Raw genomic sequence first — 27,090 nt, 5'->3', positions numbered from 1 at the left:
ATCGCCGCATAATCCTTTATACATACAACACGAAGCGGATGGTTTTGAGTTGAGGGTACGCGTATATATTCGAATATACCTAATACGCGAATGAGATAGCAATACTTACCTCACTTACGCACATGTACAATAGGTCCCTACCTCAGATATATGCACGTGCTTTGACTCGGTAAGACTAGGTACCTCCTAAGGTAAGTTATTTACTTGCTAATTTTCTTATTTACATTATCTATACTATAGGTGCCTAACCTACCTAAGGTACTTTTCTCTTCTTCCCCTTCTTTTCTTTTCATACCAGGTAGGTATCTATCCAGGTGACATACCTGCCTATATCTCTCCTAACTTTAGGTATCTACCCTTAGGTTAGGTACCTAGGTACATATCTTATATATCTCCATCTCCCCTCCTCCCTCCATCCCATCCTCACACCACCGCGCATAATACAGACGCTCCCTCGCTCGGCATGCACGCCATGCCGTCTCGGGCCCGATACACAACACGACTCCCAGGAACCTAGTCCGCGAACCCGAACACCTCGCTGATAGCGAGGACATTGGTCCTAACGCCCAGCAGCGCGACGCCGACGGCCACGAGGTCGACGACCAGGAGGACGGCGGCGGCCATCATGAAGCGCGGGTTGAACACGCGGTAGAGCATGAGGTGCCTGCGGAGGTGGCCAGCCCAGGCCATGGTGGCGAGGCTCTGCGCGGTGTAGTACGCGACGAGCGCGGCGAGGGCGCGGCTGGTGGTCTCGAGGACACCGCGGCGCTTGGGCGACGTCTTCCACAGGACCAGCAGGGGCGCCGATGTCGCGGCCAGGATCTGCCCGGCAAAGGTGTTGAGGGCGACCGCGAGCGGGCTCCAGGGGTAGCGCAGGGTGAGGAGCGGGATGAACGCGCTGTCCCACTGGATGGACGCTAGGACGGCCTGGTGGCCCGTCTTGAAGAAGTGGAAGTTGCCTAGGAGGGCGAGGGTTACGGGGCCGATGGTCTCGGCGGAGAGGTCGTTGAGGTCGATGATCTCCGCTAGGGAGAGGATTTGCCAGAGCATGATGGCGAGGGCGCCACCGCCCATGGGCTTCGAGAGGAGGATACACGCGGCTGCGATGTTGATAGGTAGAAAGAGGTATCTTGCGCCGTGGACGTTGCCGAAGCCAAGGACGGTAATTTGTGCTCTGCTACTATTGGCTGCAGTTGTTAAGATATTAACACAGGGAGGTGCCCAGATGAAAGCTGTTGTGCCGGCTACGAGAGTCACAGCCAAAACTAGTTGCGCGATAGAGACGTGGATGGTTTTTAGCAGTGCCTCTGGAATCGAGGTAAACCAGTCTACGTTATCCGCCGCATCCAGGGTCCAGTATACGGCGGCGAGGAAAAGACCGGTTCGAAAGACGTAGCCGACCCACATTGGTGCAAGACCTTCGTATGACCGCGAGGTTTGCATGTATGATTTAATGATAGACGGGAGGATGAGGAATACGATGAACGGGATGACCAATTGCCAAGGGGCTGAGATCGATGAGTTGGCAGATGCATAGTATGTCGACGTGCAGTAGGGCATCTGCTCATCTCTGCATAATTTCGAGAAAGAAGCTACCCGTGCGAGGACAACGAACAGGATGGAGTGGTAAACACCCAGAGCCCGGTCGCGTACTGATAGTAGTTGCAGCGAGGCGATTGCGCTTACAAAACCGAATGTCGAGAGGAAGAACAGGGAAATCAAATCTTCCCAAATAGTATACGAGTTTGATGCAAAACCAATAGATTGGCTCAGGGTAAAAACGACGGATAACCATCCCCAAGGGGTGTTTGGCAGAAGGTTGAGCATACGTATCCCACGGATCCGTAGTAGAACACCGATAACAGCAAGCATGCTCCCAATAGCTGTTGCGGCTGCGGCTAATAACCACTCACCCGATCCGGTGATCTGAACCAATCCTAGACTTAGAGCCCCTATTATTCCGCCGCTCAGAAGTCCGGTCGTGGCAAGCGATCTGCTGAAGCTTTTATAAGACGCAACTTCTGGTTCAGCTACTGAGCCTTGTTGTAATTCCAAACTCCTCTCGGCAAAGTCCAACTCGGCATTATCCAGAACAGCAAAATCTTCATCCTCATCCCTTGAGACATAGAGTAGCAATACAATTACTCCAAATGCCATGGCTACGACGCCTAGTATCATCTTCGGGACATCGAAGCTAGCCCATAGATCTTTGCAGATTCTCAGTGTCTCTTCTTGATACGTAGTATAAGCGTCGTACAAAGCTTTCCACGATCTAGATTTAACGCCTGCTTGGACAAGGGCCTCGGCATCCTTCCAGAGTGTAGCGGGAGACCCAGGCTTCGTACTCTGCTCGATGCCTCTAGCTTTGAAGTATGATGCTTGATACCTCCTAATTCCAGCGGAAGTTATACTGGAGGCAGCAGCAAGGACATCCCAAGCGCTTCCTTTAATGCCAATGAACGCTTCTTCGATCGGTCGACCAAGATTATTGAACGGTATAGGAATACCCAACAGAAGGGCCAGAGTCGGGACCAGATCAATCTGGTTTACCGGCCGAATCTTGGCGGTTGCCGGTGGGGTTTTAAATTCAGGTTGCGTGCGGCCAAAGACAGGCTTTTTCGAGTACATCCATAGGGCAGCCTCAACTTCGTCATCGCTTTCACCACCGTGGTCGCCCTTGCTATCCATTCCATGATCGCCCATAACAACTAACAGCGTATTTTCGTCTATCTCCTTCGTAAGGTTCTGAATGAAGCCATTCATCTGCTGGAGCTTGGCAGTCATAGCGGCATGGTTGGGTCCGTACCGATGGCCAGCATGGTCCACGCCAAGAAGATGCCCTATGAGAACGTCCCATTGTCGTGCTTGGTCAGGCTTTAGCAATGGGAATATGTGATCCAAAACTCCGTTATCGACAGTATGTAAATCCCAAACGTTAAAACTGTCGTAGGCTCTGCTGATATTAGGTTGAAAATAATCGGGGAAAAGCGAAGTCCAAGTGTCGTCTCCCAAATGTACTATCCGCTTTCCTTGCGCTCTCCATTGTATTAATAAGTTATCCTCCTCTATGGCCGTCCCGGCAAAACTAGAACCTATATCAATGAAGGTGGGCAAAGTGCCCGTGGTTAGACCTTTCAGTCTCTGAAGAGTAGAAGTCGGGGGATCCGCAATAAATGGCCGTAGGAAAGCGTTTCTCGGTGATTGAACCGAAGTTTCGTAGAGGAAAGGAAGTGCATTATGGTAAACCTCCACACGATGGCCATCCTCAACGGGGACTGTAAAATCGTATCGTAAAGCGTCTACCAGGACAATAACAGCTTTATCAAAGGTCTTAGGATGCCAACAGCCACCATCTACTGTACCCTTCCCCTTCCATTCTAGTAAGGGCTCTATAGGTGGGTTGTCGCATTTCGACTGTTCGTCCAAGACCAATCTAGTCAGAAGGAAACCGCTAGTAAAGAGTAATATGCCAATGACGTGAATACACAACAGCCAGCCCCAAAAGCCTATTGTCCAGAAACAGCGACTCTCGAAAGCCTTCTTTCGATGAGCTTCAACAGCTTTACGGCGCGCGTCGTCGAACTTGGACGATTCCGGCTTCTTCTGTGCGGCGTCCTCGAGCTCTTTTAATTGCTTTGCGCGGGCCCATTCCGCCGCAATGGCCTTAAATTCGGTCGGGGGAGGTTTTGGCCGGGCATTGCGGGAGGGCATCGTGGGTCTTCGGGGAGGGGGAGAGAGAGATTAGATTAATTAATTAACGCGTCGTGTAAGGATCAGCCGCTGCCATTGGTTTTCATGTAAAAAACATGTATGGTAAAAGGATAAATAAAAGGAAAGTGAGAAGGAAGTTGCAATTAAATTAGGTAGTTAGCTCAGCTTCGGTTGAGAAAGGAAATAGGTATCATAATGCAAAGAGAGAGGGAAAAAAAAACACCTCAAGGTTTAGAGACAGATATGTGAAGCTGTCAATTAGAAGAGAAAAAAAAGAGCTTCTAGTAACTTGTGGGACCCTTAAAGTTTACTTAGGTACAATAGGTACCTACCTAACCTGACCTACCTAACCTTAGGGATGGGATTGACATTATACGCTTAGCGTATAATGTTGTATAATGCAACATTATGACGCATAATAGAAGTATTATGCACATGACGGAATACGAACCCTTGATTATCCGGCACACTACTGTAACGAAGTTACATTTAGGCCTTATTTTCGAGCCTTTACTACGGCCTTAACTTGAATTTCTTTTACTTAGCTCCTCTTACTCTATTTCATTCAAGCTTTCTAACGATTATAAGGGTAATTTACCTCGTATCTTACCTAATATACTTGAATTTACGTAGATAAAAGGCAACCGATTAATCTTTTCTTGATCTAAACGACTGCGCTTAGCGTTGTTGATGTAGTTACGCTAATATTCTATTATACTATGCGTATAATGTACATATTATGCATTATGTGTATAATGATGCATAATAATTCTATTATGCGCATTTTGCCCATCCCTACCTAACCTAAGGTAAAGTACCTAGGTACTGTTAGGTAGGTATACTGTAAACTCTACTATGATGAACAGGTAACATGTCTCACCATATCAGACAGATAGCCCTGTGTTACCACATGTGCAGTTAAACACCAAGCGTAGAATGTACAATAGGTACAAGCGATTACCTAAACAATAAGATATTGGAGACAGGTAGGTCGACGTCAGCTCTACTATTTCTTACTTCTACCAATATATTTGTTCATACGTTTATAAAAAAAAAAAATAAAAAAAATCTCCGAAAATAAATGAATCTGTCTAATATAAGATCCTTTTTTATACCTTTTCCCTGATATATATTCCAGGTATGTAATTAATTACCTAAGGTATTTATGTACTCATTTACTTGGGCTCTATACTACCGGGTATTTATTTCAAGAAGCACTAGGATGAAAATGCTACAGAAAGTCCCAAAGTAAGAGGAAGTCCTCAGTGAAGAGGCTAGACTTAAATCGTCAACCTGAACTTCAGCAGGTCACGCTTAACAATCTCGTCCTTTTTAGCCTCGAGCTCTCTCATATCCCACTTGGCATTCACGAATCTCCCGCTCAACCACGGTCGTCTCTCAGCTCCCAGCCATGTGAGGGCATCTGCCGGAAGCGCCACTTCGTCCACCAAGAAGCTGTGGAATTCCTCGGGCATGTTGGTTGCCAGTTCCGTCTTGATTCCACCGGGGTGAATCGAGTAGGAAATCAAGCCTTCGTTCTCGTACTCTGTCGCTAAGAATTCCGCAATCCGGCTGACGGCGGTTTTGCTGCTTTGGTAACTCGAACCAGTAGGGATAACAACAAGGGCACCGATGCTCGACACGATGATGTTGGTCTTAAGCTCGCCTGCGAGGAGTAGCGGTATGAAATATTTGCTAGACAGGTAGACCCCCTTCACGTTGATTTCGTATGTGTGCCACCAATGGTATGTGCTCCCCTCCGCAAGTTTACCCCAATCATTGAGATAGCCGGCGTTGTTGATTAATATGTCGAGCTTCCCTCCGAACTTGGCCGAGACGGCATCGGCGGCGGCCTTGACGCTGTCTTCTGACGCAACATCGAGCTTCAGGGCGAGGACCGTCGGTTCCTTACGGCCGGCTTTTTGCGCTGCTTCTTTGATCTCGGTCACCAAGCTTGACAGATCCGACCGAGCTCCAATAGCGATTTCGGAAGCGCCCGCCGTAGCGTAGCTGAGTGCTGTTTGCTTCCCGATGCCCTTGGACGCTCCAGAGATGAAGACTGATTTTCCACTTAGGTCTAGGTTCTTCGGGGAGATATAGTCGTACGTATCGGTGTATGTGGTGTCGGTGAACGCCGAAAACCCCGCCATATTTTCCTGTGCAGACCCCATGGTGACGATGAGGGATTTGATGGTTTCGCTAATTGAGGTTGGGTTTCGAGCGTAAAGTACAAAAGCAAAGTCTGCCTGGTATGCGTTGATATGAAGGGGTCCGTACCTGGCTTTATAGGAAGCAACGGATCAGATATCGTAACAGCGATATACCAACTTGGCAGTAACTCACGATAGCTACCGCTGTACCGCTACTCCGCCATTCGTTGAGCCATGACGATTAACGTACGGCTTACCAATCGGGAAATACCGGTGCTAGTCGGATGTGGGTATATCAAACGTTGAGCACCATTCCGATTAAGGTTATTCATACATCCGCTAACACCTATATCCGCCAGAATTTGATGCCCTCAAGCCTCAAGGTGAAGGGCTTATCTCATATTCTGTGCTGACCATACGATGCTCTTATTGTCGTCTTCTCTCTAGGACCTCCCGGAGATTGACTGCTATTCCCATCATCTTCTGTAGACAGTCGGGTCTAGCACCCGGTGATATACTAAGTCCACCCTGAGTTGATGTTACCTAACGAGTCCAACGATCCAACAAGCGGAGCCCGGGCTTGATCTGATCTGGGCTTAGCTTGGGCAAATCCTGTTTTTTAGTATATTTGCCCGAGTCGAATAAACTATTGTTTGGTGGGTATTAAAAAAATAATGTTTATCAAGGTTGTTGGTAAAAGGTCGGTAGGTGACTAATTATATGGCAGCTACCGACCTATTCTATCTTTTTGTTTCCTTGAAAACACCAAATTACTGGAGCGGTCGGTCACCGACATTAGCATAGCAGGAAAAAAAAGCTCTTCATGCTTCACAGTAGCGGGACTAAAGACAAACTTCGGTTGTGTTAAAACTGGCATTTGCTGACGGTGTTACTAGTCAGATGCTTACGATATGTTCTCCTATCATCTCATCACCCTCTTCCAATAACATAGCAACGCAATATACTTGTGGCTAATCAAGATTCAAGATTCAGACCCGGCATCACTTCTCAAGCATACGTTATAGGAGAGCTCTGACGGCTATGTATGTTTCCAAAGGAACTTTAAACACATCTAGGCAAGTATCTACGTAGTATAAAGGATACGTGTCTTAAATAAGACTACTATTCAACCCCCATTAGATTGGTACTACCCAGTAGTAGTGTGGCGTAGAGCTAAAGTAGCTTTAAGAGGTAGCTCCGGCTACTCTGAAGGATAGCGCCGGGTGCGTCGGAGACTAGCTTCGGGTGCACCGGGGAGTAGTGCCAGCGCAGCTAGCGAAGGGGTATATAGTATATATAGGGGGGGCGCGAAGCGCCGTCGTAGATGCTTGGGAGGTCAAACGTTAATAGACCATTCTACTACGCTGCTACTGTTTCTAGTATTCACTCTGTCTATGACAACCATCACGGGATCTCTCTGACAGTGTCAGTGCTGGTGTCGACGTTTATCATCAGTCAACGCTGGTTCTACAGGCTTCACGTCAGCACGACACTTTTTCGAAAACGTCGAAATACGTCGAGCTTCCGGATAGTTAAAGTTATTGAGTCTAGGGTTACGTCTAGCGGTATGTATATGTCACATGCGAGACTTCTTTTACTGGATTGGCTTCGACCGTATGGGCGACTTTGTGTTTAATAACCCGCTTGATATGCTTCCTAGTCAGAAATGGCACTCCATGGTCGTCCGCTTGTAGAAAGCTTTCTCCCTTCTGGGTCCTGTAACTCCTGCCCCTTAGCTTATACGGATAGCTTTCCGAATAGCCCCTCATGTCTCCCGAATAGGGGGTTAGTGCAGGACGACAGCTTGGACGTACGATCAAATCAATAGCGAGTTGAGGAAGTAGTCTCAATGCCATTATAGCTGGGAGGTTAGTGCGTCCGTGTAAATGATGACCATAGGTATGATACCAACCCGCTGTAAACAGGGAGCTGGTTCCTATTCGGCTTATAAAACTACTTACGGAATTAGCAAAACGCTAGATCATGTTGAGATAGTTTTTGATAAACCTCGAGAGGAAGATGTTGCTGACACCAAGATCCTAAAGCCACTTACCACATCTTACGCCGTGGTATAAGAGATCCTATTAGTATTTATCTACCGTGCTACCCACGACAGGCCGAAGGAAGGCGGGTAAGAATGATATACAAGCGGGACAACCACGTCTAGGCAAATTAGCCATCTCATGATATTGAACCAAGCACATATCGCTACTGTCATTTAATACAGTTTGATCTAACTCGGATTACGTTCTCTAGCAGAGGCACCGTATGGCAGGGCCGCTACAGGTACCTAGATACCTACATCAGCTCGTGTACACATTCCATGTGTCTTAGCTAGTAGAGTGAGTGAAGTAACACAGAGAGGCAGTCCGATTATTCCTCGAAAAAAAAGATTCAGCTCTGTGATAATATCACTCAGAAGTTCGAGCGAAGGGGGAGAAAAAATAAAATAAACCCATTTTCCCAAAACCATGACTCTGAAAATACATAATAGACCCTTATTAACGATTAGAATTATAAGATATCACATACCCCGACTGGCAGGTTGTAGGGATGTGTGTATATATATATATGTGTGTGTGTGTGTGTGTGTGTGTGTGTCGGATAACTTCTCTAGATGAGAGGGGGGGGGGAGAACGCCATGGCGTATCGTCGGCTCACCGACAATAACGACCGAGAAGTGGCCATGCCGGTTATCCAGCACCTCCATGACTGCTCAGCAAGCCACAAGTATGCATGAAAAGCCTAACGGGTACGTATGCATGCCGTTCGGTTCCGCGCCGTCGAAGAACGACTTTGCTGAACATATTTGGGGCTCCAATTCGAACTTCTTTCAAAACTTGCTGCTCTATGCGCCGCGTTCTTCGGTGATCTGAACGGCTCCCCGAGAAAAGTGATGCTGTGGTCTTAGATATAGTATATCATACTATCTAATGTGAGTAGTGATTGACCAGTATGCAGTTAGGTTTCGAGTCATCAAAAGGGGTCAAGATGTATGTCTCACTAACCACCTGGTATAAACTCCATATTGGAATTATCGAATACCCGACTATAATACCGACTTCGGCCGGCAAAATTGAACGTTAGACGCTAGACCTGTACAAGTTGAAGAAAATATTGCCAATAAGCAAGAAAGAATTGTACTGATGAGTTGGATGACAAAACTAATTTAGCTATACAACTGAGAATATATACTGCGACTTGTAGTCTCGTCTATACCACTCGCGTACTGGAAAGGCTTAATTGTCCGTGGTGGCTCCGGAGAAGTGAAGACAAAAAAGCAAAGGGGTATCGTTATATACAGGACCGATATGTACCTAGAGCGCCGGATGGTAAACAAATGGCCATCCAGACTCGCCTTCCACCGCGGTCCGTCCTTCCGCATCCCCGCCTCTTCCTAGAGGTACTTTATAGAAGGGAAATTATAGACATTTGCTTTGTAATAGGTACACCATTATTCATGCATATGTATATATATCGTCCGAACTCCCCCATCATGTTTAAAAATTAAGTCGGTTTTACTAGCGATTAAGTAGCGTTTCTGATCCCCGTAAGGGTTTTGACGGTAAGGTCAGGCCAATCATAGCTCAGGAGAACTGGCTTCGATCTTTCTCTTTCAGTCCGCCGATTTGGTCCATGTCGATGGAGTGAAAACTGGTGCTGCTCTCTTTCTCATATGCCGGCAGCTGTTCCTCCTTTACGGGCTCAAGACCAACCGTGGTTTCGCCGACTCGGACAACTACGACACGACCACCCTTGTTGTGGCCTTGCTCATCCTGTTCGTCGGGGAAAGTGATGTGGATCTCGGGGATGTTGTTAGGCGAGTAAGGCGGCGAGCTCGGATCATTCAGCATGGGGCGACCATTAACAACCAGAATACTTGATCGGCCGTCAGCGGTCTGGATGGTGAAACGACGAGTGGTACCATCGTCATGTTTGATATCGTTATACTGCGGTAGGGTTTCGTCCTGAAGCTGTCGCTCGCGCTTCGCACGTCGCATCATGATTAATAAGACGACCAGAACAAGAGCGAGGAAAGCGACGCCAAGGAAACCGATCATAAGGTCGATAACCTTATCCGGCTCGTCTCCCATCTCAAGGTCCCGCCTAGAAAGAATTGCATTACCACGGGCAATAAGGTTGCTGAAAGTAGACATATTGGCAACAACTGATGATTCGACGATATGAGTATTGTTCGTTGTTTAATGTCGGGCGTCAAGAGATTTCGTCGGTCCAGATGAATAATCAATGAATGGCTCGGCTATAATGAGACATGAGTTAGATATTTGACTCAATACGATATGAAATATAGAAAAATAAAAAAAAAAGTTAATAGATAAATAACAAATACTCGAAAGTATTGCTATCCTGTCTCCAATATTGGTCCAAGACATCGATGAACGTACGTAAGGGAGAATGAAGGATCTCGAGAACTTCGAAAGCCTTCGAAGAACTCCAGATGAAAAAAAGGACCGGACGGAATCAACCCCCCAAAAAAGAGAGAGTAAAAAGCTGAAACCAAATAATGAGTGAATGAGAGGTAAGGGGCACAAAGCCAAAAAAGGAATGGACTCTCTGAACCGACAGAGAAACGACGGGACGGCAACGGCAACGGCAACGGCAACGACGACGAAGATCGTGAAGAGGAAAGAAAGAAGGAGAGGAGGGGGAGACACGGGGAGTTGAAGGAGGACGAGGGAGAGATCAACGGGATTGTGGAGCTGCTCTAAAGGGAGTTGTGAAAAATGATTGGCTCTAGACGAATCTCGTCAACAAGCATAGACAAGGGCAACAAGGAGGTTAGCTGCTATCGTTCAATCATTCACACGTTGCGGGAAGGGGCTCGACAAGGCACAGGCTTTTGATTCGGTGCATCCATTAAGGAAGTTCCAAGCTAAACGCTGCTTAATTTTAAGATCGGCCAATGACATCTTACAGTTCCCCAGTAAAAAGCGGGCACTGATGCACAGAAACGGTCAAGATCCAATGACGCTACGGACCCGTACATGGGTTAACAAGGAGGTACTTAAAACAGAACGGAATAATGTCTTAAAAAGGGCTTCTAGATTTCGTTTTATTCTTTTTAGGGCATCAAAATAGGAATCTAACCAATTAACACATAAGCCTTAACTTCTTCTAAGCTCAAATGGGGTGCCCACATATGCCCACATACTATTTCGACACTTTAATGCAATACCCACCGTAGGAACAAAATTCAACGGTTAGGTACAATACTAATTACAAGTAATAAGTACCTAGTTGTAATTATGCAGATCGACTTCGTAGGTAAGCTTCGAAAAGAACAAGACTATCAATAAGACAGACTGCTTAGATTCTAGAAGTGGACTAAACAGAATTACAGCGAATCAGCTTACATCTATCTCACTTACACACTATGGATCCGTAAGCTCAATTCTATTCTTAGTTTTCAAGATAGAGATAAATGAACGGGGAGCTGCGTGTTTTCGACTTACCTGACACCTCGATGTCAGGTATAACTTACTCGGAAATCCCGACTTGTTCCTTTCAGAACTAGAGCCACGTACAAATAGGTCAAGTAACATAGGAAGTAAACTATTTCTTAGCCTTCGCTGAGCAAAAGAGGATTCTGGAAGTATCACGGTCAGAACTCGTGAGCATTAAACTGTTAGCTCGTGTTCCCTTAACTAACGAACACTCTAGTAACTACTCGATTTACGATGCTTCAATGTCCACCAAACCCAGGCTTGCCTACATAGTATCTAGGCTGCAAAGTATTGCTAGAGTATCACTGTAAAGTGGCAAGACTGACTGACACCAACTACGATCTATGGTGATCTGCATGTGTCTGTCGCAGCCACCGAGAATACTCATGAATAAAACTTCACCGGTGAACAGTTACTAACCCGTACGTCGGCGATGTCAAAATGTGCAACTGCCCGTATAATTTAGAACGCTCTCAATATCCCCCCCACAATGGCGCCGGTACTCAATTACAGCTAAGACACTAAGACATGGCAGATGGTGGAAGGCTTGCCGATTGACGTATCCGGTGCCATCTCTTGTTTTAGGCCACTATTTCCTCAGTTGTGGCAATCTTTCAACATGGAAACCCACGGAGAAATCTGTGGGCCGTTGGGCTAATTCGTCCCTATCCATCATCACGAAGCTTTCCTGTATGACTGGGGTTCCCGTTCGATAATCAGGTTTGCTAGGTTGTCAACCAACTAGTCAACACTCCCCGTCAGGTTCTTCGTCGGTCCGGAGAGCAGTTTTGTGAACATAAACCAGGCCTTCCCACGTCAAATGTCTCACAGAGATCGGCTGGAGGCGCCTTCTCTATGGCTCGAAAGCCTGCAGCTATCCGTGGAAGAGGCCTGCGGTCTGCGCTTGTGCAATACGTTTCATTCCTAGGCGCGCGTCGGATACACGAGAATCATAAGCAACAAACAGGAGGCCAAGGCTACCGGTACGAAGCCGCTGCAGGATTCACGCCTCGGATCTTCGATCGGGAAGCCACATTCAAAACCACAATTATATCTTGCTAGAAATTGGGTACACTTTGCCGTATAGTTACTTATATACTTATTTAGTTACCTTGGCATGGGTTTTGAGCAAAGGAGGTAAGGCTGTTTAACTACAAACGCACTCATTATAATGCATCATCGTATAATCCAGCGACTAGTTTTTTTGAAGGGCGTATTTTTTTTTCTTTCTTACTCGTCCTAGTATACTGGCATATCCCAGACAGCTTCGCTGCTACTAGGGCATCGCCGCCCTAAATCCCAACCGTTAGATAGGGATGGGACTGGACACGTATGGCGTTGAAGGGTGGGACTTGTGTTACACCAAAAGGGAACGTAAGGCAAAGTCGTCAGGCTCATACTATCAGCGATAATTAATACTACGAATCCAGTAGACATGCTCCCTACTCACTATTCTACGAGAGGGATGGCGAGCCAACGAATTCTCTGGCTGAGGCGAGTGCTAGCTGCTGTGTGACGGGTTAAGAGCGACGACGAAGTTAACCAGAGTTCATTATGCCGAAACTAGCGGGGAGCACGGGTGTCACGGGGAGGCGGACGAAGGATCACTTAGGTGAGGTGAGACTGCGACACGTCGTTCCATAACGGGAGATTGGCAGTGGGATACATTCCCCAAGATAGTCATTCTCGTTCCTACAATAGATGAATGAAGATTACGACATTCCTAAGTTGCCGGCAGTCGGCTAGGTGGGGTCTGGAACTGGTATCCCTTCTCTTTGCCTTTACGGATGTATAGGGGAACATTGCACGTCTCAGGGCGAAACTATAAGGTAAAGCGACTGGCGTACATACCAAATATTTAATTTATTACGGCTATTGCCGCATCATTTTTGCATCCTATACGCGGGTATATTGCGAACGCAAATATGGGTAGTGGATAGGTAGGTAGCTAAAGGTATGAGTAGTAACTTAGGCAGACTCTGCCAACGGACGAATATTCCATTAAGTCAGGCCGTAAGTTATTACGTGATATCTCCAGCGAGTTTATGTCCTTGCAGCAAAAGCAGCGTACAGTAGGGCACCGACCAATGCTGCTACGATGCTGCTACGAACTACGACGCATCATTCGAAGAGAATGCCGTTCTCCCAAACTGCTGGGCTCAACGAGTCGGTCCAATTGGACGGACAACAAGCAAGCGGTTGTCTCCAAGACATGTAGGGGAGCCACATAAGTGATCTGCCCCGTACATCCGCAGTTGCCCCTGTACCACCGGCTTTTATTATACATGCTTTGGTGGTAACTGCGGCAATAGTGCAATCTTGGCCATAGCAACTAGGACTTGATAAACCTGATAGATAGAATATTAGTATCGTGGGCCGTCTGCCCATCCTCCCCTCCCAATCCTCCCTTCAAGTTGAATATATCACATTTTCTCCTTCGCCCTTGGCCAGTCGAAGCCATTGATTCGCAAAAGGGAGCGCGGCTCGAGGACGGGTGACGCTTAAGTGTCGATAAGAGGATATTTTACATCGTATAAAGCAACTACTCGTCCCATTTAGTTTCCGCCCCTGTTGATTTTGTGCCTTCCCCTCTTGTACGACCATATTCTGTTGTATCAAATTCGAGGCGATGTCAATGTAAAACAAGTTGAGAACATATACCAAAAACATCGACAGCCCCCAAACGCACATATCAGACGGCACAGCAACAAGGAAAGAGAAAGAAGAAGAAGAAAGTCCGCATGTTACTATTTCACTTATACATAAACGCTACCTTTTATATATTAACGTTACGACCACACGGAGTTTGAGAGTATTTTCGATAGCCAGTAGTAGGCCAACACCGCCACCAACGGCCCCCGATTCTTTCTTCAGACGTTGCAGAAACCGTTCGCAACGCGGCGCCTAATATATTACGGATAGGCCTTATCACATTTTGAGCACGAAATAGATGCGTGGAAGCGGGCAGCTTACTCATTTAATATATACGCAACAGAGATTAGAGGTGTCCTTGTTGTTCGCAGCAGCTCCAGAATCTCACAGTTCGGTCAAGACGGAGCAACACCTAGGTGGCCGGCACAGAGGTCTTGGCTTGCAGTAAGGCGTCATCTATCACATTCAACCTGGTCTCTGGACTCTCGTCGCAGAAGGAATATCCCGTCATTGTCATCAAATTGAACGAATCAAACGCTACCTATTTTTCCGATAAAATATACCGTGCGATACTTAGTTGACTCCGACTCGGTAGATACCTAGCACCCGCTCATATACCTGTCGAAAAAAAGAAAAAGAAATCCTGTTAATTTGGGAAGGGAAAAGGCTAAGAATCTAAAAACCAGTTTGCATCTCTATTGGAATACTATAAGAGTTGCTTGAATCGGGTTTACGAGGATTTAAGTGGTTTTTGAATGGTGGGCGTTACGCGACCATCGGGACAACCATCTTGGAAACCACGCCACTAAAAAAAAAAAAAAAAAGAAGATACTTAGGGACCTAACTTAGCGTACCTAGGTACCTACCTGGCCTACCCAATTCCCGAGCTTAGGTACCTAACCTGACCTGCCTGGGAGGTACCATACCTTAGGTATTGCATTGTACAATACTACAATACCTAAGTACCTACCTAACCTACCTGGAGCCTACCTAACGACGGCAAGAGGACGGGAACGGGAGTCCCATCAAGACCCATCTGCCCCATCTGCACCCGCGCCTTGTCGATTCGCACCTGCATTTTAGCCCTTCGAAACCCGACAAGAAAGAAGAGGAAAATAGAAAATAATTATTGGACCCAATCTTTTTTTTACTCCTCCATTAGGAAGAAGAAGACAAAAAAAAAAGAACAAATCCAAATTACTGGAGCAAGCAAAAGCAATTACGGACTTAAGACATTTTCACTCACTTACACCAACTCCGCGGAGGTTGTCTTAAAGCTGTTTTCCCTACCTCTATCTCTTAGGTAATTCGTCAAGTCCAATTTCTTTATCGACCTTTGGCCGTCTTTTCCTCCTACCTGTTTTCCCCAGGCTGGCGCCAGCTCTTCTTCGTGCCTGTAACAGATTAGGTTAGGTACTTACATGTTACCTCTTACAAGTTACAAGAGAGTTGGAAGCTTGGGTTAACGGCCTCTGTTTATCACCCGCAGCCCGCAGCCCGCAGCCCGCAAACGCTAAAAGGTTAGTCAACACTTAAACGCTCAAGGATTCTGCAAGTCTGCAGGTCTGCAGGTCTACAAGTCTGTATCCTGTACTTTGCATAGCATATTTAGCAGCCTGCATCAGTCAAATTCGGAATTCGCACGAAGCATAATCAGTCACCTAACATTTGGAACAACCTGGGGTTTTCAGCGTGAAGCATCCACGGAGAAGCACGGACGGTACTTACAACTAAACTATTCCAAGTTCTAGCAGAGTACATACCTATTGATGTACATTCTGTACATTCGATACATTCGATACATTCTACAAGCCTTGGAGGCTATTTTTGAGGGGAAGTCGCACTTGGAAGTGCTTGCCTGTCGCCGGCCTACACATGTACCCCCCGCCGTACACTGGAGCCAGGTCGTTGCACAAGGCACGAGCAAGAGCACATTAGGGACCCGTAACTGATAACACCTCACAGCCCAGACAGCCCAACCTGCCAACCTGAATCGCTGCAGCATTTGTACTTTGAACTTGCACTTGCATTTGCATTTGCATTACCCGCATCGCCTAAAAAAAAGAATAAAAGAAAAATAACAACTTATACCTATTTATACTTATACTTATACATACATTACCATATAATACGCAGGTACTTTTCACTTGGGTGTTTATTATTTTAACACCAAAGGTTACCTTCTACCTTTTACCCTCTACCCTCTACCCTGTCCTGCCCCTGCCCCTGCCTTGCCATTACTGTCAAGTTTGGCTGCAACCCTCCCTTTCCCCCCCGAACATCTTTTTTCCCCCAGATCTATCAGATTTAACACACTGTCAACTCCGTGAATCGTCTCTTTTTCTTGGGGGTCCACCCCCCCTTACCACATTCAGCATCTTACCCTATTCTAAGTTTGGCCTTAGACCAAACTCGAGGCCTTCTACGACCTCTGGGTACTCGTTGGTTTGGGATTTATTTCTTTTTTGGGGCTGGAGACATCCTTGTCTAGCTCCTATCAGGACTGGGTAAGGACTGGGCAAGGACTGGGTGAGTTCTCGCAAGACTGTAGCTCTAGCCAGTTTTTGAGCTGAAGGAAAAGAGAAAGTGTCCAAACGCCATTTCATAAGCCAAATTGGCCCAGCCAATCCAGAACACCAAAATCATCCTCCGGCTTTGCGCAAAACACGCCCCAAAAAAGAGCGTGGGGCTCGTTGCTCGTTCAAATAAGGCGCTCTCACTTTCTCGTTGAAACTTAACATACTTTTAAGTAATAACTAACGGTTTGATTTTACCGTTATTTTGTTCACTCCCAGTTGAGGCCAGCTCTCACGGGGTAACCTGACGATCCTTACGCTGTACAGTACGACTTTTAAAACGTTCAAGACCCTACAAGGCCTTACCAGCAAGACCGTGCCGCGTCTGCACTCAATAACGTTCGGTACTTAGTCTGTCAACTGCTAACGAACACTTCTACCTACGGCCACCTCCAAAACTGTTTCTGCGATCCCAGCTCTTGTCATCCCTCGCGGACCAATCCACGTCCACCAGTGCATAACCTACCATACATACATATATTCACCTACATCAGCCCTTCCTTCGACTGCCTACCGCTTGCCTGCCTGTTCGACTATTCATTTAACCCGGTCATCTCGCTCCTAATCATCGATCATTTTCACTCTTCTCCTCGCCTATTCCCCTTGCTATTTTGCCAACAGATACCGGCACTTCGACTGCATAATCCATTTTACATTTCGGATATATCTATACGAACATTATATTGCATTAGAATATAGGTCAGGCTCCAGCTATCTGTGCACTTACTTCTGGCGTCACTTAGAAAGCCAATATAAAGAGCAATCTGGGTAGGCACGTCTTTCCTCCACAGCCTTGTCTGGTCCATTCCTTAACCTCTCCGGCGTTCAAATGTCCCTTGTAGCATTCTATCAGCCCTATTAGAGTACTTAACTCTTCCTTCTTCAAATCCCGATCCTATAGATCACCGATCTAATTTGCTCTTTGTCTTATAGATAGTTTCACAGCTACGAGAACATTCTCGCACACGTTCGGCGTATATAGTAGATTTCATCTTATTTTGCTGGTTCGCCGACATTCGGGGAAATCGACCGGACATCACGATCCTTCCACAGAATACCAGACTTCGACTCTACAGAAACCAAGAAAGACGGCGCAGCACACCGATTTCCCGCACACATAGAATCTTTCTACAAGATATAAATTGTTGATTTGGCGCAGAGTGGAGCTATGACCACGGCAGTGAGTGTTCATCTCCTTGTTCCCACGGTGATCCAGCTTCACAGGACTAGTGTCTATCGTCCCATTACCCGGTGAAGCGTATACGAGGCGGCCGTTAAGGATACTTCGACCTCATGGCCTTATGACTGGTCGATTAGATTATACAGGGCCATTTTTCTACCCGCGTTGGGCCGTTGTAGACTTCCGTTACCAAGCTGACATGTGACTGCATATAGACACGGCCCAACGGCTTTCCCAATCTTGCAATGCCAAACCCCTCGAGCGACAGGGCCTCGCAGCCTATCGGATCCGGTTACAGCCATTCAAACTGGCAAGCCGACGACAGAATATGGGGAAGTCTCATTAATACCTCCTCATTGAACCCAAGAGGGAATGTAACGGGCTCAAGAGGTATGTGATGCGATGCCAGAAAGAACAAAAGCACACCCCCACCAACATGTTTGACCAATATGATAGAACCAGATGAATACTCGCCCAGCGCAGTGCCTAATTCTGCACACCCGAATTCACACGCCCAGCCTGGTCCATGGAGTTCCAGGAGTGGAATATGGGCCCAGGAAAGAAGTGCACATCAGGTCTTAGCACCTTCTGGAAGCACCTCGCCAACACGTACGAGAGACGGGTTCCAGCACAACTTCCCCGAGGCCTCAAGCAGCGCTCATCACTTTCCGCTTCGGCCACCTGGGGCTCCGAATGGATCGGCTTCAGCAAGAACATTACCACCTGGCCCTGTAGACCATACAACATCATCTCGGCCGTATACAGCAAGGTTTGGAGACTCGGTTAACGACGAGAGGGGAGCCTCTAACTTATACGCGTCAAGCACCAACAGTCAACTAGAATATGAAGCTTATCGGCGCAACTCAAATGACCCATCGTTTCGCAACCTTGGGCATAGCCGAACCCTCAGCTCAAGGCAGCCCGAGCCCGATGTCCAGAATTCAAGTCGTTACAGTGATAGCTCTCACTTTTTTTCAGTGCCACCTGGCCACACTCAAGCACAACCGCAGCGACCCTCTGCTTCTGGGGCTTCGGTCACGTTACCATCAGAACAAGCCCGACCTAACCATTATGCTTATGCAGCAGAGGATTCCGAGCTCGAGCACGACATCGAAGAGAGGTTTGAACAAATCACACTGGAGAATAGCTCTAGCGCCATCAACGGCACGCTTCTGTCTGACGGACACTATGACCCCGCTAGCCAAACGTTCCAGCTGAACCCAGGATCTCAAACCTGGCCGCACGACTTGGGGAATAATTCGAGGATATATGGCCAGAATGTGCAGGAGCCTTGGACGGACTCAATGGCTCCTACTTATACCTCCAGAAGAGCTCTAGGCGAAAGAGGATCATCTGCTGGAAGTTCATATCGCCCCAACGTCAATGGTGCAAGGGGTCTATCAGGAACGCCAAACCCAAGAGCCGATGCATGGAATAGACCGAGTTCGCGGGACCCGAGAGTACTTCCAGAACTCGAGCGGGCGTCGCAGGGCTCGCAGTATCTTCAGCAGCAGTCCAGCTTCTTTCAACCACCTTACTTCGGTAATAACCTTGCTCAGTTTACGGGTCCTTACGATCCATATGTACAGAACCCAAGTTTCCGCTCCCAGGTGCAGCTTCCGGGATATAATCTTGCGATGAATTTTTCCAGCCTTCCGGTTCCAATTCGGCCCAGCAGGGACCAAGATCCTGGTAAAGGTGTCCGTAGCATGCTTCTCGAAGAATTTCGGAGCAATGGCAAGTCCAACAAGCGCTACGAGCTAAAGGTATGTCGCGGTAAATGTTAAATGCAGCACAATCAGAAAGTTAACGCGGATGTAGGATATCTATAATCACATCGTCGAGTTTAGCGGGGACCAGCATGGCTCACGGTTCATCCAGGAGAAGCTTCAGACTGCAAACAGCGATGAAAAGGATCAAGTCTTTCGAGAAATCGAACCTAATACGCTTCAACTAATGAAGGATGTCTTCGGCAACTACGTGATACAGAAGTTCTTCGAGCACGGGAACCAAGTGCAGAAGAAAATAATTGCGGCACAGATGAAAGGAAAGGTTGCGGAGCTCTCGACTCAGATGTACGCGTGCCGGGTTGTACAGAAAGTGAGATTTCGATGAAGAATCCTACAGTAGGAGTACGTTGCTAACTGGATTATAGGCGCTTGAGCACGTGCTTGTCGAGCAGCAGCAGGAGATCGTGGAGGAACTTAGCCAAGACATTATGCGGATTGTCAAGGACCAAAACGGGAACCACGTGATCCAGAAGATAATCCAGATGCTACCGCAGCAATGCATTCCCTTCATTATGGATGCTTTCCAAAACCAAGTTGAATCTTTGGCATCGCACAATTACGGGTGCAGAGTCATCCAGCGAATACTTGAGAAGGGGACCGAAGCGGAGAAGAGAACTCTTCTGACAGATCTCCATGCTTGCGCGGGCAGGCTCATAACGGACCAATACGGCAATTATGTCACCCAACATATTATCACCCATGGAGCGCCGGAAGATAAGCAAAAGATAATCCAGCTAGTGCTTCAAAAGTTGATATTGTATTCAAAGCACAAGTTTGCGTCGAACGTAGTTGAGAAGTCGATAGAGCATGGGACGATAGAGGATCGCAAGGCAATCAGGAGTCAGATCACAGCTTTGCACAACGACGGTAGCAGCGCACTTCAGCTCATGATGAAAGACCAGTTTGGAAACTATGTGATCCGTAAGTTCCACGTCGTACCCTATCAAGCAAAACGTCACAACTAACCCACCGACAGAGAAACTTTTACAACACTTGGAGGGCCCGGATCTTGAGTCGTTCAGAGAAGAAATGAAGCCTCACTTCACCATCTTGAAGAAGTACAGCACCGGTCGACAAATCGCGGCTCTAGAGAGGCTGATGTCCGCAACCGCGGCGCCGGGTGCTACTAGCCCTACTACACCGAATCTATCAGTCGATGTCAATTCAGCCGCGCCTACTCCGTTGCTCACTATGGAGCAGAACAGCCCGGAAAGCTGTAGCCCGCCAAGCACAAAAGCGAGCTTGGAGGAGCCTCTAGGCGAGAAGAACAGCGGTGCTTCCACCCTGAAAGAGCCCTGCCAGCCAGTCGAAGTTAACGAGCCATAAGACGCTCATCGCAGTTTTACCACGTATTGGCAGAGTATGGCATGCCTCGCCTCGGACAAGCTCGTCAAATCGTATTATGGATCACACAAGGGCTTACCATGGCCTGCAAACGCCTTTTCACCTGTTATTTCCCTTCAGTGAGTTGAAAAAGTTCGTTGTTCATTAAAGAAAGAAAAAAAAATAGCATTGCAAATAACGCGAAATGCGAAAATCTCTGGTCGATTGAGACGGCACCACGACATACAACATAGTAGCACATAATATCTGATTTTTAATGGTCTCCTTCCGCGTTAATGGATTCCCTTCTTACGTGTATTTTTCTAAGGCCCTTTATTTTTTGCGCGATTTGGTTTATTGGAGTCAGCGGCTAGCTTTGGGAGAGGCGGCCGCCGGCTCCCATTTTAAGCAGGTTAGGCGTAAGGAGTTAGAGGGCGAGGGGATTAGGAAATATGGGCAGATGATAAGGCATTTGGCGCTCGGTCTGGGAAGGAAATAAAGAGCGGCAAGCCGTCGTGGGTGGGGGACAAAACCGACGGGTCAGGCGAGCACACAAAAAGTGATAATTCACAGAAGCAGCGTTTGTATTTTCTTTTTTTCTACTTTGACGGCATGTATTTTCTTGGCTGCCGGTGTTGAAAGGTAGATGAGCGTAGGTAGATATGACATATAGAATCGAATGCCTTATTTAGTGGGTTATCTGGATTTTGATGAGCTAAAATTTGGGCAAGTGTTGTCGGTGACTAGAGGCCAAAGCGGTAGGGCGTTATAGGGCTGGCAGGTTATCATTGAGATTGCGTTCTAGATTTTGGGGGGCGGTGGCGGTGGCGGTATAAGGATCAGAAGGATGTAGAGCGAAACAGAGGGCATGGGGCTATAAACGTCACTATACCTGTTAATAGATGAAGAAATGATCGGCTAGTTAGATAGCCTGCTGCGATGCATATCGGCGGAGGTGTTGTATTGGGGGGAGGGTTGGGTTACAGCACGTAGGTTAGGTAGTATAAAGGTAGTAATATCGAAGACGACGTAATGATAAATTATATAAGGTAACCTACCTACCTACCTATCTATGGGTCTTTACCTGCCTAAGCTGCTAAGGTAGGTAGGTACTTAGTAGTATAGTCCATCGTTTACTAATTTATACGCTATAACTATCTCCTATAAAACCTCTCCCCGCCTTGCCCCCCTCCCCCCTTTTTTTTCTTTGGACTTTCAGCCCTACATTGCAGATTAGATTCACTAGACTTTAGCAAAGAGGTACTTAGCCCGTAACAGCATGTACGTACCTTATATATACTAAATATCTTACATTATCTTGGCCGTGATGCTACGTGCTCGGTATACTAGGTACGTAAGGCATATGCGACGCATGTACATTCCGAGACCCGAAAATAGAATGGGGGGAGGGAGGGTTTAATCTTTAGGTTACCTTAGGTTTAGTTTGAGTAAGTGGATGTTATGTTTATGGACTGGCACTGTGTATACGTAAGGCAGGTAAGTATACCTGTTTCCGGAGTATACTTGATAGGTATAATTTTTAATTTATATATACGTATAGTAGTGTGAGTACATTTAAGTTACATAAGGTTAGGTTTTAACTAAAGAGGCATTATACTTACCTACCTAGGTATGATATAAAAACCTTCGATCCAACTTTGCTTTTGTGTATAATGCAGTGGGTTAAATAAGATACATAGATGAATATGAAAGATACCCCAAAGGTCTAAGTACTAAATGCAGTATAGGTACCTCCATGTAGGTACGCTCATGCATGTAACCCTACCGAGCCCCCGTCTTGGATCCTTCCCACCCTAAATTCCCTATTCCTCTTCCTTTTCCTCTTCCTCTTCTGATATTACGTATCGTATCGTATCGTGCCTACGTAATGTAATAAGGGCTAAGTAAGCATCGAAGTGCTTTTACTATAGCATAGCATAGTTATTAGTGAGTGCTCCAGCAAATACGAGCAAAAGACCTACATATAGCTACCTAAACTGGATTAAGTACCTAGGTACGTATTCATTCTTCGATCTCTGTTGAAGCTGGAAGTTCCAAGATATTAACTAGGTGCTTAGCCTAACACAAGTACGTAATGTAGGACCTAGGTAAGCAGCCCAAGCTGGGCGCGCGACTCGTAGCGAATGGTGACGACCTAGGGACCTGCCTAAGTAACTAAACTATCCAGCTCGTGTAGGTCTAGGCAGACTCGGGCACCTATCTTGCTCCCTATTCGCTGCCGGCGATCTGGTTCAACGTAACATATACATGCCTAGCTGGGAAAAGAGTCATTGTTGCCTGGCATGGTGCATACATACCTAGGTACTTAGTCCTAAGGTATCTAAGCAACATACTCTACACCACTTGATATATGAGATATCACGGAGCACGGGGGTGGGGTGAGGTGAGGTGAGGTGATATACAATACATACATACATCTATCTGATGCGGTGCTGGCTCCGGTATTTAAATACTTACCTAGGTACCTCATATAATAATATGTCGTGCTACCACTCCTGAGTGTGGTTATTACGCAATATCTGCCTATTTGTAAAAAGGTATGTATCACAACCCATTCAGCGCAACATCGCTCGCTGCCTCCGGAGACCAACGGCCCCGGGCGTGCCGTGCCGTGCCGCGCCGCCGTGGTGCCGCTCTCGGCCGATAACGGAGGCTGGGATGCTCGGATATAAGGTGAGTGTGTAGGTTACCTAGGTAGGCAGCTAGGCTGTTAGGTTAGGTACCTAAGGTAGTAACGCCAGGGATATCTCTCGGAGATAGGAGTGGCAGATTAGGCAGGATACCGGAGATCTCGGGGTTTGAATATGGAAGAATAAGTACCTACCTACCTAAAGTAGCCGTACTATTTTAGGTATTAGGTAGTGCCCGTTAAATACCACTTACTTTTTATAGATGTATACTATAGGTGAACTCACCAGGTGCTCAGCAGATATGATGGTTATAAACTGTGAAATATATACTTAGCCCTTAAGATGGTTCTAATTTACATGCTTAAGCTGTTCATTAAAAGTAGGTTAACACTTGATCTGAACATATCAAATGTCTACCTAAGGTACCTAACCTACCTAGTATGTATCATGAGGTGAATCTATAGGGAAGGGGATAACTACGTCGCTATAAGAGAAGCCCTTATGAAATTACGGAAGCGTATCGCTATACATACCTCCTAAATGCGGGTATATTCGGGTATTCTTTGTTCTGGATGTCTCACCAGAATTCGGATACGTCATACATACCAGGTACCTAACCTAAGGTAGTGTCATAAGGTATGTGTATATCGACTTGTAGTGACGTATAACACTTCTTCTACTACTTTGTGATGCCGTAACTCATGAATCTCTGGCGTACCTAAGCCAAGAACTCCGCAGCGGCATAATATCCCGCTTAATATGGGTGGAATGCTTCTCTACTAGGTATGTAGATTTTCGGTATACATAGGTAGGTAGATAGTATGCCAAGATTCACGACGACATTTCAAGGGATGAAACGGCCCAACCGTTCTGCCGTGGTGCTCGCAGGACCATTCCTCTTCGGGCGTAGTTTTCGCATTCCGTATGTCGCCATTCAGACCAGCCAGCAACTTATCGACAACCACAGGTCTTCGAACCATATCTGGATAAGTACCTGTAACCTACCTATCTAGAATAGGGAGTTCGAGGTGTCGAACCGGAACCAGAACCAGAAATAAAGGACGAGGTCCTAAATGCCATGTCACCTGAATAAGAGTGTAAGATTAGAGAATAGCTAGCTACCTCTAGTAGTAGTTATGCAAAGATCCCAATGGTCCAAACGATTTAAGAGTGGGCTTTGCCGTTGTTTGCGAACCAATCCTATATCACTTACACACGGGCTCGGGGGATCTTCAACAGCGAAAAGACAAACGGATATCAAACCTTGTTGTTTTGCTAACTATTTTTCCTATTTTCACTTATTATTCCCTATTCGGGATTCGGACTCGTTTTCGAACCGTCTTGGTAAATGTTGGTAAGAAAGAAAAGAAAATTACTGGGAAAGACCTTGGCAAAAAAAAAAGCTTGGATTTTGTAGAACATTACCTTAGGTTAGGTACTTGAACATTACGACTTCGATTTCGACTTTGATTTCGTACGTAAAGGAAAAAGGTACTACGACAATGCGTATTTCATATTCGCCAATAGGCGTGGTTAATACCTCGGGTACAAAATGCGGTACGACATGGGCGTTTCCAGAGCGTCTAGGTGGCGTTCGGGGGGGCAGTCAGCCTTGTTTGCTTGTGCTTGAGATGACGGAAAGATACATACAAGTTTTTTTTTGCCATACCTGGTACTGTACCTTACCCAGGTAGATCGGGGTTTACCTAGTAGGTTATGTGAGGTACTTACATGTCGTTGCGAGGCCAAAACAAAGAAAATCATATAAGTCTATCTAAAGCTGCTGCTGCTGTTTGCTTCTGCTACCTACCTACCTCCTACCTACCTACTCTCCCCTTATCCTTTATTTACTATAGTCTATCCTCGTCACTACCACCCACCCCACCCCCCCTACGACATAAGTAAATCCCAAGTCTATTACTTTCTATCTATCTACCAATCGTGATTAACAGACGACAACCGTGAATACACTCAACCAAAATGGTTAAAGTCCTCATCCTCGCGGCCACCGGCAAACAAGGCAGCGCGGCGGCCCGCGCGCTCCTCTCCTCCAAAGACCACCAGCACACGGTGCGCATCCTGGTGCGCAACCCCTCGTCGCCCGCCGCGCAGGCCCTCGCCGCGCGGGGCGCCGAGGTCGTGGTGGGCGGGGACTGGGCGGCGGACGCGGCGGCGCTGGACCGGGCGTTCGCGGGCGGCATTGAGGCGGTCTTCTTCCCGTCGATCCCGTCGTTCACCGACGCCGACGCCGAGCTGCGGGGCGCGGCCAACGTCGTCGAGGCCGCGCGGAGGGCCGGCTCCGTCAGGCACGTGCTGTACAGCAGCGTCGGGGGCATCGACAGGTACGAGACGTTCAAGGGGTGGGATTCTACGCCGCTTTTTGCGAATTATTGGGTTTCCAAGGGTATGTGCTTGGTTATATACCTAGATATACACAATAGCATACGTGCTAACTTTGACAATCATCGCAACGAAATATAGCCAAGACCGAAGATCTCGTCAGAAACGCCGGCTTCGAACACTACACGCTCCTGCGCCCGTCCGAGTTCATGACCAATTACACCAGCAAAATGGCGCTGTTCCAGGTCCCCAGCCGTAAGTACATCGATATTTATCACTCTTCATTCCCCCCTTCCCCCCCTTTTCTTTCCTCATCCTATTTAAAGAAACCTTAGATAATACCTAAACTAACATTCTCCTCCCCCTGCTCCCCAGTCGTCAAAGAAGGCATCTACCGCACCGCGCTCCCCAGCACCTTCCTTCTCAACGAGATCGACGTCGACGACATCGGACGCGTGGTCGCGGGCGCCATCGCCTCGCCGGCGACCTTCGCCGCGGGCCGGCGCGAGCTGGACGTCACGGGCGAGGTGCTGACGCTCGGCGAGCTGGTCGCGCAGCTGGGCGCGGCCGCGGGCAAGCACCTGACGGTGCGGACGTTCACGCGCGAGGAGGCCGAGGAGGCGCTCAAGACGAACCCCGTCGTCGCCGGCCACCTCATGATGCTGGATTCCGAGTGGGCGAACCCGGCGCCGGACGATTTCGGCCTCGGGTTCAGGACGTTTAGGCAGCATCTTGAGGAGCATCGGGATGAGGTGAGGGAGTTGTATAAGGAGGCTCCGTAGGCTTTCTCTCTCTCTCTCTTTTTCTCTGCTTGATGATGGTATGAGGGAGGTATGTATGTATCGTGGCCGAGAGGTACAGTAGGCATATACATGGTGGTTTTATCTTACCTTACCTTACCTTAGGTACCTAGGCCGGTAAATAACAATAGGTATTCACGTGCTGCTAACTTCTAAGGAGGAGGGGGCTCGGAAAAAAAAGAATTGTGATGCGTAATAGGGGTCTAAATATTGAGCAATTTATTCCCTTCAATGTCCTGTAAGTCTATTATCCGTATTTTGCAGCAATGCTATGAATATCCATCATTCCCATATGTAGTAGAGTGGACAGTTGATTTGCTACCTAACCATGCCATCGTAAAATCCGCCGTCAAAGTCCCTTTTCAGATGGACGAGGCTCACGACGATAGCGTGTAGACGAGCAGTCCAAGCACCTCGAATACTATGGAAACTCGACGTTGTGCTAGGGGTCT

General features: G+C 47.2%; 5 protein-coding genes across 5 annotated transcripts; 2 read left to right on the top strand and 3 right to left on the bottom strand.

Moving 5' to 3' along the window:
• Nucleotides 1–2: 2 nt before the first annotated feature.
• F4812DRAFT_447351 (uncharacterized protein) lies at nucleotides 3–4,011 on the bottom strand. Its single transcript, XM_047935735.1, has 2 exons — nucleotides 259–4,011; nucleotides 3–191 (listed from the first exon to the last, which is right to left on the bottom strand). Exon 1 carries the CDS (start codon nucleotides 3,709–3,711, stop codon nucleotides 514–516), a length of 3,198 nt encoding a protein of 1,065 aa, XP_047785643.1. The 5' UTR covers nucleotides 3,712–4,011; the 3' UTR covers nucleotides 3–191; nucleotides 259–513.
• Nucleotides 4,012–4,991: 980 nt separating this feature from the next.
• Nucleotides 4,992–5,882, bottom strand: F4812DRAFT_463864 (putative oxidoreductase; the record flags this gene model as incomplete). Its single annotated transcript, XM_047938277.1, has 1 exon — nucleotides 4,992–5,882. The coding sequence occupies one exon, from the start codon at nucleotides 5,880–5,882 to the stop codon at nucleotides 4,992–4,994; it is 891 nt and encodes a 296-aa protein (XP_047785642.1).
• A 3,465-nt stretch (nucleotides 5,883–9,347) lies between these two features.
• On the bottom strand, nucleotides 9,348–10,604 carry F4812DRAFT_251536 (uncharacterized protein). The gene is made up of 2 exons (XM_047930732.1): nucleotides 10,268–10,604; nucleotides 9,348–10,122 (listed from the first exon to the last, which is right to left on the bottom strand). Exon 2 carries the CDS (start codon nucleotides 10,016–10,018, stop codon nucleotides 9,449–9,451), a length of 570 nt encoding a protein of 189 aa, XP_047785641.1. The 5' UTR covers nucleotides 10,019–10,122; nucleotides 10,268–10,604; the 3' UTR covers nucleotides 9,348–9,448.
• A 6,699-nt stretch (nucleotides 10,605–17,303) lies between these two features.
• F4812DRAFT_447340 (ARM repeat-containing protein) lies at nucleotides 17,304–20,988 on the top strand. The gene is made up of 6 exons (XM_047935734.1): nucleotides 17,304–17,734; nucleotides 17,950–18,124; nucleotides 18,191–19,500; nucleotides 19,556–19,834; nucleotides 19,890–20,445; nucleotides 20,501–20,988. Exons 1-6 carry the CDS (start codon nucleotides 17,723–17,725, stop codon nucleotides 20,848–20,850), a joined length of 2,682 nt encoding a protein of 893 aa, XP_047785640.1. The 5' UTR covers nucleotides 17,304–17,722; the 3' UTR covers nucleotides 20,851–20,988.
• A 4,382-nt stretch (nucleotides 20,989–25,370) lies between these two features.
• F4812DRAFT_251353 (NAD(P)-binding protein) lies at nucleotides 25,371–26,841 on the top strand. Its single transcript, XM_047930729.1, has 3 exons — nucleotides 25,371–25,902; nucleotides 25,980–26,093; nucleotides 26,214–26,841. The coding sequence occupies exons 1-3, from the start codon at nucleotides 25,479–25,481 to the stop codon at nucleotides 26,618–26,620; spliced, it is 945 nt and encodes a 314-aa protein (XP_047785639.1). The 5' UTR covers nucleotides 25,371–25,478; the 3' UTR covers nucleotides 26,621–26,841.
• The last annotated feature ends 249 nt before the right edge of the window (nucleotides 26,842–27,090 follow it).

Source organism: Daldinia caldariorum, assembly GCF_022478825.1.
Source record: "Daldinia caldariorum strain CBS 122874 unplaced genomic scaffold F4812scaffold_28, whole genome shotgun sequence".
NCBI classification, from domain to species: Eukaryota; Fungi; Ascomycota; class Sordariomycetes; order Xylariales; family Hypoxylaceae; genus Daldinia; species Daldinia caldariorum.
This window is presented reverse-complemented; position numbering and strand designations above follow the sequence as displayed.